The sequence below is a fragment of the Mandrillus leucophaeus genome, unplaced genomic scaffold (genome assembly GCF_000951045.1).
Source record: "Mandrillus leucophaeus isolate KB7577 unplaced genomic scaffold, Mleu.le_1.0 Scaffold14, whole genome shotgun sequence".
Classification (NCBI taxonomy): domain Eukaryota; kingdom Metazoa; phylum Chordata; class Mammalia; order Primates; family Cercopithecidae; genus Mandrillus; species Mandrillus leucophaeus.
Window position 1 is genome coordinate 2,902,686 of NW_012101365.1, and position 13,064 is coordinate 2,915,749.

Consider the following 13,064-nt stretch of genomic DNA (forward strand, 5'->3'; position numbering starts at 1 on the left):
AGAGCAGTCCAGGGGCGGGGAGCTGCTTGGTCAGTGAGTGAGCGCCCAGTCCGCGGACACATTGGACCCCCGACCTCCAGCCCACCAGGCTGCTGAGGAAACTCCTGCATGGGATGGAAGGGGGAGGCTGCTTTGGCTTAATGAAGATGCTGCCCCGGCCCACAGATCACGCATCCATTCACTCAACACCTTCACCAGGGCCTGCTCTGAGCCAGGCTGGGGACAGTGGGCACCAGGGCTGGGTGGAGCAGGCCAGATACGCCTCCTCTGTCACCCTTCTCCACCCTGATCCGGCAGGTGAGGCCAGAGCCCAGCGGGAGTAGGAGATAGAGGCATGGGTTCCTTCAGCCCTGGCTGACCATGCACCATGTCACAGGCCTGTGTCCTGGCTGCTAAAGGACCAAGTGTCTGTAACTTCCTGGGCATATTTAGGGCACAAGGCCAGGGGCCAGGCAGGGCCAACCACAATGTAATCTCCTTCTGCACCCCACCCCTCCTGAAGGTCCCTAAGGCTCTGGGCTCATTTCCTAATGAGGTCCCTAGAAGGCCTCTCCCTAATTAAACTGGGCCAGCAAGTGACAGCCTGGAGCGGCAGGGGAGAAGGGGAGATAAAGGAGTCTTTCTAGGGGCTCCCTGGCTCCTCCTATTCCACCCCACAGTGCAACAGCCCAGTAAGGATGGGGATTCCTGAAGGACAGATGGGAGAGGGAGGTTCAGAGAAGGAGGTCAAAAGAAGCCCAGGCAATCTTGAATTGAGCACTGCACGTGCACCATGCACCGCTCTTAGTGTGCCTCACAAGTGAACTCACCGATCAATCCCACAGCCACCTTGAGGAGCGGCTCCATCCTACAGATGAGGCAGGTGCTCAGACAGGTGAAGTCATTTGCTTGGGGCCCCACATCTGGGAAGCAGTGAGGTGTGGACTTGACCCTCTGCGGCCTGGTAGGGTCCTGCTGTTATCCATGTCATGATATATTCTCTCACGGATGAGGTAGAGGCCTGTCCTGGGGACTTGCGCATCTACACCTCCCAGCTGGCTTCGCACCAAGTGGGCCTGGAAGCGGCTGGGGTAGAATTTCAAAAGCTGCCCCAAGTGATGCAAACCACTGATCTAATCCTCAGTCTCTCAGAGCCCCAGAGCAGGAATATACCCAGGTCACATGGCATGTTGGGGACAAGGCCAGGCTGACAGCCTGGAGGGCAGCCAGCCAGGTAGGTCAGTTAGCCAGCAGCAGCAAGGGATCAGGCCTCTGTCACAGAGGGGAGACATCAGCACAGGACCTCCAAGGGTGGGAGAGACCAAGGGCCAGAGGGGAGGGCAAGGCATGGTGGGGGAGGTGGCAGAGAGAAAAGGGGCTCAAGCCACATGGGCTGCCAGACCACTCTGCCCTGGTTTGGTCCAATTCAGTGGTGTAAAAAGAACCAACTGCCTCATGGGACTCGCACGCTGAGGGCCAAGGAGGTTTCTGGTACTCTACATAGGCCAGGAATTATTTATTACCCACATTGTACAGAGCAGGAGTCTGGGGTTCCATTCAAGGGGCTTGCCCTGGGGTCTCCCAACCAGAAAGTGGGAGAGCTGCAGCTGGAAGCCAGATCTAGCTGCTGCTGGAGAGACCATGCTGGCCGCTGTACCACTTGGCCCCTACGCTGGAGAAGCAGGCAGTAGAGGCAGGCTGGGAATGGGGAGGGGAGGGGACAGAAGAGCATCGCATGGGCAGCTGATGTCGAGTCTGCTCTCACTGGCTCATAGGTATTAAAAAAAATCAGCCCCATCAAAGCTTGGCACAAAAATAAGCAGACGGAAAAAGCCTCCGGTAGATGCAGGCTCTAACAAACAGTCGTATGGTTTAGGCCATGTCTCCTGAGGGGCTGCGGCGGGGTCCCTGGGGCCCCATAGGGTTGGATTTCACAGCTCCTGCCCCCCTGCTTCCAGCCCTGGGCCTCAGAGAAAAGGGTCAGCTCCTTGGAGCACCCCGTACCTGGGGCCTGGCCATGGCAGACTCCTGCCACGTGAATCCCTGACTCTTAGGGGAAAACAAAAGAATTCCACAGAATGGGACTAAGAGGGACTGGAGATGCCCCACTCCCAAGGGGCAGAGACCCCACGAGGGGCAAGCATCTGCCACTTGGCAAGGCGGGAGCCGAGGAGGAAGGCTGCCATTTATAACAAGCAGCCCTCCGGGTGGGGCCAGAGCACACGTGGCCTGGGGAGGAGAGGCTGCTGTGGCAGGGGGCAGGCTGGGAAGAGAGACTGCTGGCGCCTCTCCAGCTACAAATCATTCCCCACCACAACGGCCTGGTGGGGCGGGCGGGGTCTCTGGCTTGGTTTGGGCAGACTTAGTGGGTATGGGAGAAGAGTGTCATCTTGGCCCCATAGCCTCCACGGGTCCAGAATAGTCACCTCCTTCCTGGTACGCACCCCCTCCTCTGAAGCACACCCCCAAGCACACGCACATGTGCCCATGCCCATGGCCGAGAAAGGGCTCTGAGAGTGTAAAGAAGGCAGCAGATGGCAGCTCAGGGTCCAGGAAGTGGGGGAGGAGTGCTGGCTTGAATGTCCCTGGATTCAGGCCACCAGGAAAGTCCACCCTTGGCCTCTAGCTATTCAATCGGGCAGCTTAACCTGGGCCTGATGGGACCTTCCTGCCTCTCATCAGCTGCCAAGTCTCTGATGTTACCCCCGACCCAATGGGGAACCAAGGCCCTGCGTGGCTAACTACCGTGGCAGGCCCGGCTGGCTAACCAGCCCCCCTGGGCCACTCAGGAAGCAGCCACCCTGGGGCCCCAGTGCAGATGGGGTGGAATGAGATGGCTCCAACAGTCCCTCACAGCCCGAGGAGCTGCTGTTCTCTCAGGCAGCCAAGTCCTCCCAACTGGCCAGTTGACCTAAATCTCTCCTGCTGCTATTTCACCGCTGCCCTCTTGTTGTGTCCTTGGTGGAGGAGGAGGAAAGCTGAGGACGGTTCCTTTTACTCAGCCATTCCCTGTGCAGGAATCACAGGCTCAGGAAGGGAAGGCAAATGCTCATTTTTAGGGCCAGGGTCTGGGCAAAGTGCTTTCATCAGCCCGCACACCTCTGGAATATGGGGTCATTTTCCCCCTTTTGGAACGTCTTGTGAAGCTTGTGGGCCTCACTCCATTTTTCTCCATCACTGCACTGCATCCAGCCCAATTGTGAGTGTAGGAAGAAGGCAGAAGGGAAAGTCACCCAAGGAACCTGGGCCTCAGGGTGGAGCTCTGGAAGTGGAGCTAAGGAGTCCAGCTGTCCTGTTTCCCTGCCCAGAATCCAACCCACCAAGCCAGCTATACTCCCCGCACTGTCACCAGGTAGTAACACACAGATCCCCGCCCTAGGCCAGGACTGGCCAGCTCCAGCCCTGAACCCAGCTCCAGGTACAGGAGTCTGCTCCAAGTGCTGGGGGCAGAGCAGGTGGAATAAGGACCAATGAGTGAAGGGAAAATGAAGTTCAGAGAGGGAGAGCCATTCGCCCAAGGTCACACAGCAAGTTAGGGGCATAGATACAGGAATTAGAATGCTATGGAGGAGATGCCTTCTACCAATATCTGAGAAGAATGAAGGAACAGTTTTGTACTCTTCTGCTTTTTTTTTTTTTTTTTGGTGGGGGTGAAAGCCCCTGGGGCCAGAACACCATTGTCCTCTCTCCTGGCTTTGCTTTCTGTGGCCTGGATATGGCTACTTTGTCCCGTGGGACCGGGATAAGGTGACCCTGTGCTCAGAGAAGAGGGAAGTCCTTCAGCTGTCTGCCTCACTGGAAAGGAGAGCCATGGGGCCATGGAGGGAGAGGGCTGTGAGATGGGGAAGAGTCTCCCCTCTAGGGAGCAGCATGGCAATGACGAAAATGCACACACTCAGCAGCTCCTTTCCTAAGAACTTATCTTAAGGAAAGGACCAGGCAAACGCACAAGGATGGAGTTCAAGGATGTCCATCCTAGCACTGCATAGAGCAGGGAAAAACATGGAAGAACCAAACACACATCTATCAACGGGAGATAATGTCATTAAATTATGAAAGAGCCACACAATAGAATACTATCTAGCCCTTCAAAACAAGGATGTGGACTACTGTTATTGCCATAGAAAGCCATATGTGAAAACAACCAGCATAACATGGCCTCATTTTTATCAAAAAAAAAAAAAAAACGTACGTTCAAGCCCAAGAGCTCACATGGAGAGAAAAATCTCTAGAAGGCTATGCTGCTTAAATAGTGGTACTAGCAAGGGTGGGGACTACCTTCACCCAAGCTGGAGTGCAGTGGTGCAATCTCAGCTCACTGCAACCTTCATCTCCTGCTCTTTATTAACTGTGTTTTTCATTGCCAGTATAAAATTACTTTCAGCTAACCAGAAGTTACTTACCCTGGAAAACTAAATTAGTAAAATCAGTTGAAATGAGTTTTAGCTCCAGAGCTACCAATAACTGGGCAAGTCTCTTATCCTCTCTGAGCCTCATTTTCCTCATCAGAGAATGGGGATCATAATGAACTCCTGCACCGCCTGCCCCGCAGGAGCACACCTGTAAGGCACCAACTGGAAACGCCATCCAAGGATTATGGCAGGTTGAGAGGGGTGGAAACTGAGATGCTCTCCAGAGTGGCTGGGATGAAGTCCCCTGTGGCACCTCAAGGCCAGTGACCAGGGGAGGATGAGGGCCCCATGACCACTCCCGTGGACTCCTAGACAGACTGGCAGACGGCTTTGGGCTGTCTGTCCTGCCACGTGCCACGTTCCAAGGGGCAGGTGTGTGGAGGCCATGAGGTGTCATGGGAACTGTGTGCACCACACGAGCCCCACGGCCCTGGGCTTGCTGGGTGACTCTCAGTTACCTGAGACACTCCATGGCACGTGAGAGTACGCCGTGTTCTATGCCCCCAAAGCAGTTAGGCCCGGCTCTCCCATTGTGGGTACCCAGGCTGGGCCCCACCAGAGATACAGAGGTCAGAGCAGGTATAGTCAGTGAGAAGATCAGTCAGGACTGAGCAGGATTCCCCTGAAGCCCCTCAGCCCCTCCCATGCCACTCCGGCTGCGGGGTGATTACTGGAGTCTATGACATATGGCAGCTTGTGAGAGGAGCTGGGGTGAGCAGGGCTGATAATTAAAACTGCTGCCTGGGGACCCAGCTCATGCTGGAGGGTGCCCCAGGGGCCGGGCTGCTCAGGAGGGAGCTGGCACACCCACTGGCAGATGCTGGCAAAGAGGGACGCCTGGAAAGGAAGAGAGGCCCCAAGCCACACTTTACTGTCGTCGTGACTGGGATGTGTGAATTCATATCCCCTTTCAGCTGCCTCAGACTTGCAGCCAGACAGGCACGGCCCAGTCCTGCCACTGACCAGTGAGGCCACCCGGGGGACAACTGACTTCATCTCTCAGAGTCTCGGCTCTCTCCTCTGTGAAATGCAGTCATGACACCTCAAGGCACCGGCTGAAGGAGGTCTTACATGAGAAGTCCCCTCACTAGCTCACTCCCTAACTCTTCTTAGTATTAAGGTGAGTATTTTAGATGACTTCTTGGCAATCCAGAGGTGGGCAAGCAGGGCCCAGTGGGGGTGGTGGTGCACCTGAGGTCCCCAGTCAGGAGCCCAAAGCCCTTCGGTACTGAGTCCACCCCTTAGCCTGAGAGCACGCGGTTCCCGGATCCGGCAGGGAACAGAGAGGGTGGGGATGGGAGGGGGAAGCACATACAGTTCTGACTCCAGTCCTGCCCAGAAATGAGGACACCTGAGTTCTGAGAATGGGTCCCTACTGACGATGGAGCCAATTCGACCATCAGAGCCTTGGTTTCACCTTTCTAAGCCTGGGTGCGAGGAGGCAGCCAGGCCCTGTGTTACTACAGGGTAAAAGACAATCCCTGAGGTCATCTGCATCACTAATATATCATCGGATCCTCAGTTTCCCCTTCTGTACAGTCAGAAGGAGAATCAGCATCTAACAGGCAAAGGCTGAGAGAAGCCTATGGAAACTGGAATGTCATCCCCACAGGAGCTGGAAAAGTGAGGCCTATGTGAGGGCTCTGTGGGGTCTCCAGAGAACAGGGTCTCTCCCCAGTCCCACTCCCCAGGTCACAGACAGGTAGCCCAGGGAGGCATTGCTGAGTCCTGCAGCTGCTCCCTACTTCCTCCCATACCCTCCAAGCACCAGCCTCTGACCCACCAGGGTAGACAGCGCTCAGCGGGGAACAGCTTAAGAGGAGTCTGGGCTCCAGACCAGACAGACCTGGGTCAGATCCTGGCTCCACCACTTAACGGTCATGACATTGGCCAACTCCCATCTCTTTTCTGAGCCTCAGTTTCATCATCTTCGAAATGAGAATAATGAAAAACTGACCCTCACAGGGTTGTGAGTAGCGAAGCTAAAGGATGCGAATTGTCCAACATGGTCCCAGGCATGGGATGTAGGCAGCCAATAGCTGTTATGAGCTACTCCCTTGAGGAAATGACTCTGGAGTCCCTAGTGCCCAGCACAAGGCTGGCAGAGCGCACAATGTGGAGAAGGATCTGCAACTGTGGGAAGAACAAGGACACGTTGTGGGAGCTCAGGGCCTGAGGGGCTGGAGGACAGGGGTCTAAAAAGGCATCTCTGGAGGAGGTGGCATCCCTGCCAGGCCTTCAGAGCCTGGGTGATCTGGATGTGTGGTCATTTTGGGGGCAGGTGCTACCAATGTTACTTAGGCCTGGGGCTGTAAGGCCTGGCTCCACAACCCTAAGGACACAACCCCACACCCTCCCACAGACCCCAGAGCTGGCCCCCTGGGACAGCATGGGCCTGGGAGTAGACCACTAACCCGGTGCTGGGAGAGCATGCATGCATTTACATCCCTTGAGGGGGTGCCTGTTCCATTCGCCCTCTGGGCTCTCGCTCCTCACTCCCCCTGGGGATCTCCCTCTCTCTGGCTTCACCTGCTACCAGCATTTCCCCAAGGAGGAAAGCTGTCAAGTCGGCCACCAGCAGACAACTGGGGAGGAAGAAGCCAACCATCCCTGAGCCCCAAGGGACTCAAACAGGGGAACGCTGACCTGGGAGGGTCCAAGGGAAAGTCTTCAGCAAACACTCCCAAGGCCTGCTAGGGCCTGCTGGGCAGTGCCATGGGGGATGCAGGCCCTGCACTCCTCCCTAGGCACAGCCAAGAGGAAAGGAGCAGACAGGACAGAAGCCAGCCTCTAGGACCAGCACACAGCCAGAGGGAAGCCAGCCCTTGCCCCTCCTAGGGCCCTAGGCCTGTTTGACTCATTTCTTCCCCCAGCTCCTTTCCAAGCAGCTTTCTGTCACCTCCACAGTGGCTGGGCAACTCCCTGGCTGAGGCCAGCACCAGCTGCAGGAACCTCAGACTTCTGGCTAAGCAGACAGGGGCAGGGGAAGCAGGGGGTCCGGGGTGGCCTGCAAAGGCCAGAGTCGGGTACCTAGAGACCTCAGTGAAACCCTTCCCACCAAGAACAACCTCACCCACTGCCACTCACCGAACACCTCCTGCTCACCAGGCACGTGACCTCATTTAATCCTCACATTTAATCTCTGTAAAGGAGGGCCTAGTATCACCCTCACAGCCATTCATCCAGGAGGCGACAGCTGGGATGTAAAAACCAGGTGTGTCTGGGTTGTGATTTTGACATGGGTCTCTAAGTCCCTTATCTCAACTCCTGTATCTCAGCCTGGAAGCAATGGGGTGTGAGGGAAGGCTTCCTAGAGGAGGTGACACTTGCACCGAATCTCCTAAGATGATAAAATGAATCTAGCCAGTGAGGGAGCAGGGTGTCCGGCAGACGAAATGGCACACACAAAGGCCTCGAAGTGAGAAGCAGCAGGAAGGTGACAGTGTGGCAGAAGCTAGTTTGGTGTCACAGGCTCACGGGAAGAGGTGGGAAGAGGTTGCAGGGAAGTGGGTAACAGGAGCAGGTCACAGAGGGCCAAATACAGAGGAGTCCACACTGACTTTATCCTCTGGATAGTTGGGAGCCCCAGGAGGACTCTGGATGGTGGAGTTGCCTGGAATGAAGACGGGGAGGTTCAGAAAGGAGCTGCACTGTCATCAGATGGCTCCATCCATGAAGGAGATGAGGCTGGGTCCAGTGTCAGGAGCACATGTCCAGGACACACACTGAGGGCCAGATGCGGGCTACGGCACAGGCCGGGGGCTGTGGCCGAGCTTTAATTATTTACAAGGCTGTTTCCCAGCAAGCCTCAGCACTCCTGCAGCCTGGCCTTGCCCAGCTAATGAACTCTCAGCCATGGGAGACCTCCCTGTGGCCACTCTTTATTAAACCTGGGATGGAGGGGTGATGGGCGCTGGGATAACAAAAGAGTCCAAAGAAGCCTGAACAAAGTGAGGTCAGGGAGCACAAAACTGATCTATCTGTCCACCCAGCCTTTCCACGAGAAGCACAGAACTTCCTAGAGGAGGAAGCAAGGTGGAGTAGCCTTAAGATGTCATCTCAAGACAGGGAAATGAAGGCCTGGGAAGGACCTACCTAAGGTCACCAGCCAGTACTTGAGACAGTACAGGTTCCATAGCTGGTCACCCGCATTCACACCCCAGCAGTTCTACACCCTTGGGCCAGTTACATAAGCCGTCTGTGCCTTGATGAGATGGGACTAATTCAGGTACTTCATAGTGTTGCCCCACTATTGTCCACCATCGTGCGTGGACAATCTCAGCACGATGCTTGGTCCACAGCAAGTGCTTAGTCAGTGTCATCGGCGCTATGGTTACTGTTGTGACTCTGGGAGTAAAGGCCGGGCCAGAGATGAGAATCTCTGCCTCTGCCCCCAGACACTAGAGAGCAACAGGAAACTGAGGCCAAGGGGCCAGCTGGCCTACGTGACCCAGGTCCGCAGCCAGGAATCCCACCCGACTTCTCCTGGCTGGGCTTCCTTGGGCCTGGCTCTCTGGCTTCCAGCTCCTTCCTCCACTTTGAAGGTTCTTTGAGCTGGGAACTAAAGCCCCAGGAGCTTTTCCCTCTTCCATCCTGCAAGTTCCTGCCGTGACTCCAAAGAGCCAAGTCCCAGTCACTGTGGATGAGGCTCAGGACTTCGAAGACCTCAGTTTGAATTCCAGCTCCAACCCTGAGGAGCTCTGTGACTTTGGGGGAGTCACTTCACCTCTCCAAGTCTATGTCCTGTACAATATAGGAACCATACCACCCGTTTTTAAATGGTAAACTCTGGGGGAATGCTATTAGTTACCATCTTTTAAGGCCTAGTTCAGCTGTCTCCTCCTGCAGGAAGCCTTCCTTGGCCTCCTTAAAAGTCCCCTCCTTCCAGCCTCTTGGCATTCAGGGGCTGCATTCTAGCCCCTTTGGGAATTTGGACTCATTTTGCCTCACGCAGACTCTATCTACAAATTCACCCCCCATTTTGCAGGCTCAGAGATGTACAAAGGTGGGCTGCTCAGGCCCTCTTGCAGGGTGGTGTGCCAAAGAGGTGGTTAGGGGTAAGGCACGGACACTGCTCAGAGAGGAATAGCTTTTGTTATCCCAGCACCCAGCACCCCTCCATCCCAGGTTTAATAACGAGTTCCTCAGGGAGGAGCCGACAGCTCTCTCTCCTGTGGGGAGAACAGTTCAAAGAAATTCAGTCTGGGCAGGTGGCCTAGAATGCGAGAAACCCTCAGATGGGGAAGAAAGGGCTGAGGAAAGAACATTTTCCAGCACCTGGCCCCAACACGGCCACGGAAGCCCCACTCCATTTCTTCAGTTTCTCTTTGTGGCTACCAGGAGTCCGTTTCTAAAGGCCGTGGAGGTGGGAACACTCACCCATCTGGTCCCTTCTTGCCAGCCCTGTGTGTCTATGTGCACAGCCAGCATTGGAGGGACAGCTGCCCCTGTTTGGCAGATGAGGAAACAAGCTCAGACAAGCCATGCGTGATTGCTACTTGGTACTATCAGCAGCGCCACCACCCTTTCCACTCCAAGCTTGATGTCATTCACTTTTGTTTAATAACTCCCTGTCTGTGACTCTACCCCATGCATCTCAGAGCCATGCAGGAGCCCAGCTTGGCCACTGGAGCGCTCTTGGCTCACCTGGGCATCACTCAGCACCCAGCTACTTCACTCCTCCATCTTGTCCAAAGCCTCACATGGAGCTGAAATGCACCAGGCCTAACATTTACAGTCCGTCTTTCCAGCTCCTAGATCACACTCCTGGTGCTTTCCGCACCACATTCCCCACCGTGGCAGACAGTGCCCTGAACTAGAGGCAGGCAGAGATCCTGACCAAGTTCTGTCATCCTGAGCTGTGTGACCTTTCCTAAGTCACTCAACTTCTCTGAGGCGGTATCCTTATCTAGAAAGTAGAATGACAAGAGAATTGCTGCTCTCTGCAGCCATCCTCACAAGGACAGTTGTTATAAAGAGCCAGGGAGGTAAGGCATAACCAGCCCAGAAACACAGTTTCTATTCCTTGTCTCGTCCTCACTACTCCCACTCTAAGGAGACCACAGAACAACTCCCAGTGAGGAAATTCACAGCAATATTTTAGCAAGGCACAGCCATTTTCATAACCTCAGCAGCACTGGGAAATGGTGCAGGGTCACAATTAGACTAGGAACTCTGGAGTCAGATGCTTAAGTTCAGGTTCCTACTTAACAACTCCATAGCTGCTAAGCAGGTAACTTAACGGTTCAGTGCCTCAGGTTTTTTGTTTTGTTTTGTTTTTTAATCTCTAAAATAGGACTATTGTGAAGATTAAAGGAGTTTATACAAGATAAGTACTTACTGGAGTGCTTGGCACAGTTAATGGTCAGCACACATTAGTCTCATTACTTCCAATTTCACTTCTGGAACTGGTCCTCAAAACAGTCCCATGAAGTTGCTGGGGCAGGAATTATGTGAACCCAAGTGGTCAGGTGAGGAAACTGAGGCAGGAGATATAGACTCAGGCAGTCTAGTTCTGCCATGCACAAGTCTCAAAGCCAGCTTTGGCTTAGGTCTGAAAGTGAACGGGAGGGAGACTGACAAATACAGTAAAAAACCAAAAGGATTCAACAGAGAGGGTGCCTGTCCACCTGTCCCGCTGCCCTTCCTGTGCGGCGTGGGGCTGTGGGCCTGTCCACCTGTTGCCCTCCTCCCTCAGACCCTGTCAGTGCTCCCTGGCTGCCAGGGCTGGCCTGTCTTGGAGGGCGCCCCAGCGCCTGGCACACAGCAGATGCTCGCGAATGATGAATGAATGACTGCCTGGGTCTATGTCTCTAGGAGAGCCCTGTTTTTCTGTTCCTGGAACTACATTTCTGCCACCGTGGTAACTGCCTGCTAATTAGCTCCTGGTCCCACATACACTCTGAAACCCCGTGAACTCTGAGAAGAAACTTCAAAATCAGTCGCGCACGCCCAGCAAAGGCAGCCGGCAGCCGTTTCACGAGTGGCCTCGGGCTTCTCGGGCCCCTTCCGGGAAAAAACTCTCCCTCCTGGTACCCTCCTTCCTGGTGTGCCACATGACTCAGAGCCAGGCAGGGCTAGCAGGAAAGCACGGTCTGCTAACCAGGGTGGCTCAAAAAGGTCTTCACTGTGACTCGGCAGAAAAGCAGCGCCCGAGCCCCGCCTGCACCTACCACCCTGATGATGTGCACGGGGGTGTGGCCGGGGCGGGGCCAGGGCAGGGCCCCCGCGCCCAGGGAACCCGAATACCACACATCCGTCTGCTCCGCGATTGGCCGCTCCGGCCACGGGGGCCTATGGGGTGGTCCTCGCCCAGCCAATCAGGGGCCCTGGGGAGCCCATTCATTCACAAAAACTGAGCAGGAATAGGAGCTCAGTGCGGCCCAGAGCTGCGTGGAACTTTGAAACACGCGCGCGTCCCGCGGGGCCGAGGCAGGAGTCCGAGAGGGCAGTGTTTCGGGAATCCAGACTTTGCAGGGACTGCCACGTCCCCGCCCACAGCTCCGGTCTAGCCTCCCCAGCTTGGTGCGCCCTCCTCCCCAGGCCCCACCAGGACACGCCAGCTTTCCTGCCCTCTCCGGGTCGCTAAGAGCCACCTGGCCCCAAGGGAGGCGGCGCCCAGGCGGTTTCCCGGTCGCAGGCTCCAGCGGCAAGGCCCGCGCAGGTGGCAGCGCCGCGGCTGCAGCCAAGTGCGCGCCAAGCATGGTTTCCCCCACCGTTCCTCTTCTCTCCCCGGGTCTGAGCTACCCGGCCCGCCACTCACGGCAGTCGTCCTCGTCGCTGTGGTCTAAGCAGTCATCGTCCTCGTCGCATCTCCACACAGAGGGGATGCAGCGCTCGTTCCGGCACTGGAATTGATCCTTTTCGCACTCCTTGGCCGGTCCTGCGGGGGGAGGGAGCGTGAGCTGGATCAGCGGGCTCGGCCCCGCTCCCCACCATGCGGCCTGGGCCACCCGGAAGGGCCCGCTGGGGAGGAGGAAAAGGGGTGATTATGGAGACCCCGGGGCTTCGGGCACACTCCTTCTAAAGGGGGTACGATGGCAGGGGTTCCGTGGATGTCGGGCCTTTCGGTGGCACGGCGAGACCAGGCACCTACTTACAGTGTCACACGACCTGGGTGTACCCTCCATTCAGACCCACTCACCCGCACACGCGACCCATAGTTAGAGATCCGCGCAGACACAGCCCATAGGGAGTCCCCGCACTCGCGCGCCACGCGCATTGGGAGCCGCGGGCACATCACCCTGGCAGGCAGCCCCCTCTCTCCGACGCGCGCAGGGGTCTGCGGAAACGCATTGTCAAGCGGAGAAGCCGCCTGGCTCCGCTCATTACCGCCGCGGAGCGCGCGTGTCAAATAAACCCCAACGGCGAGAATCACACAGCTCATCCGGAACCATGAATGGCCTCCCCTTCGGCAAAGTTCCCCGCTGGCCAAGCCCCCCTGCACCCCTCCCCCAAGAGCCGCTGCCCAGAGGGCAGAGCCCTCAACCCGGAGGCCCGCGGGGGCGGGGGGCAGAGGCCAAATTCAGGAATAGCCGCGTCGCGGGGAGCTTGTCCATCCCGGCGCCCCCGATAGCCCCCTGGTTCGGGAAGCCCCCCCACTCTGACCCTCCCCCGGCCTCTAGGCCGCGCTTTGTTGGTGGCTAGGGCGGCGCAGAGCCGAGGCAGGAACCG

The 13,064-nt window shown here is 56.4% G+C and overlaps 1 protein-coding gene across 1 annotated transcript in view; it reads right to left on the reverse strand.

Annotated features, from left to right (window-relative positions):
• The window catches only part of LRP8 (low density lipoprotein receptor-related protein 8, apolipoprotein e receptor), a 93,305-nt gene extending 80,528 nt beyond the window's left edge, over positions 1-12,777 (reverse strand). Inside the window, exons 1-2 of the mRNA XM_011973884.1 lie at positions 12,491-12,777; positions 12,154-12,356 (exon numbers count right to left, since the gene is read on the reverse strand). Of these exons, the coding sequence (XP_011829274.1) occupies positions 12,154-12,356; positions 12,491-12,777 (490 nt within the window). The remainder of the gene's footprint in view (positions 1-12,153; positions 12,357-12,490) is intronic.
• Between the last annotated feature and the right edge of the window lie 287 nt (positions 12,778-13,064).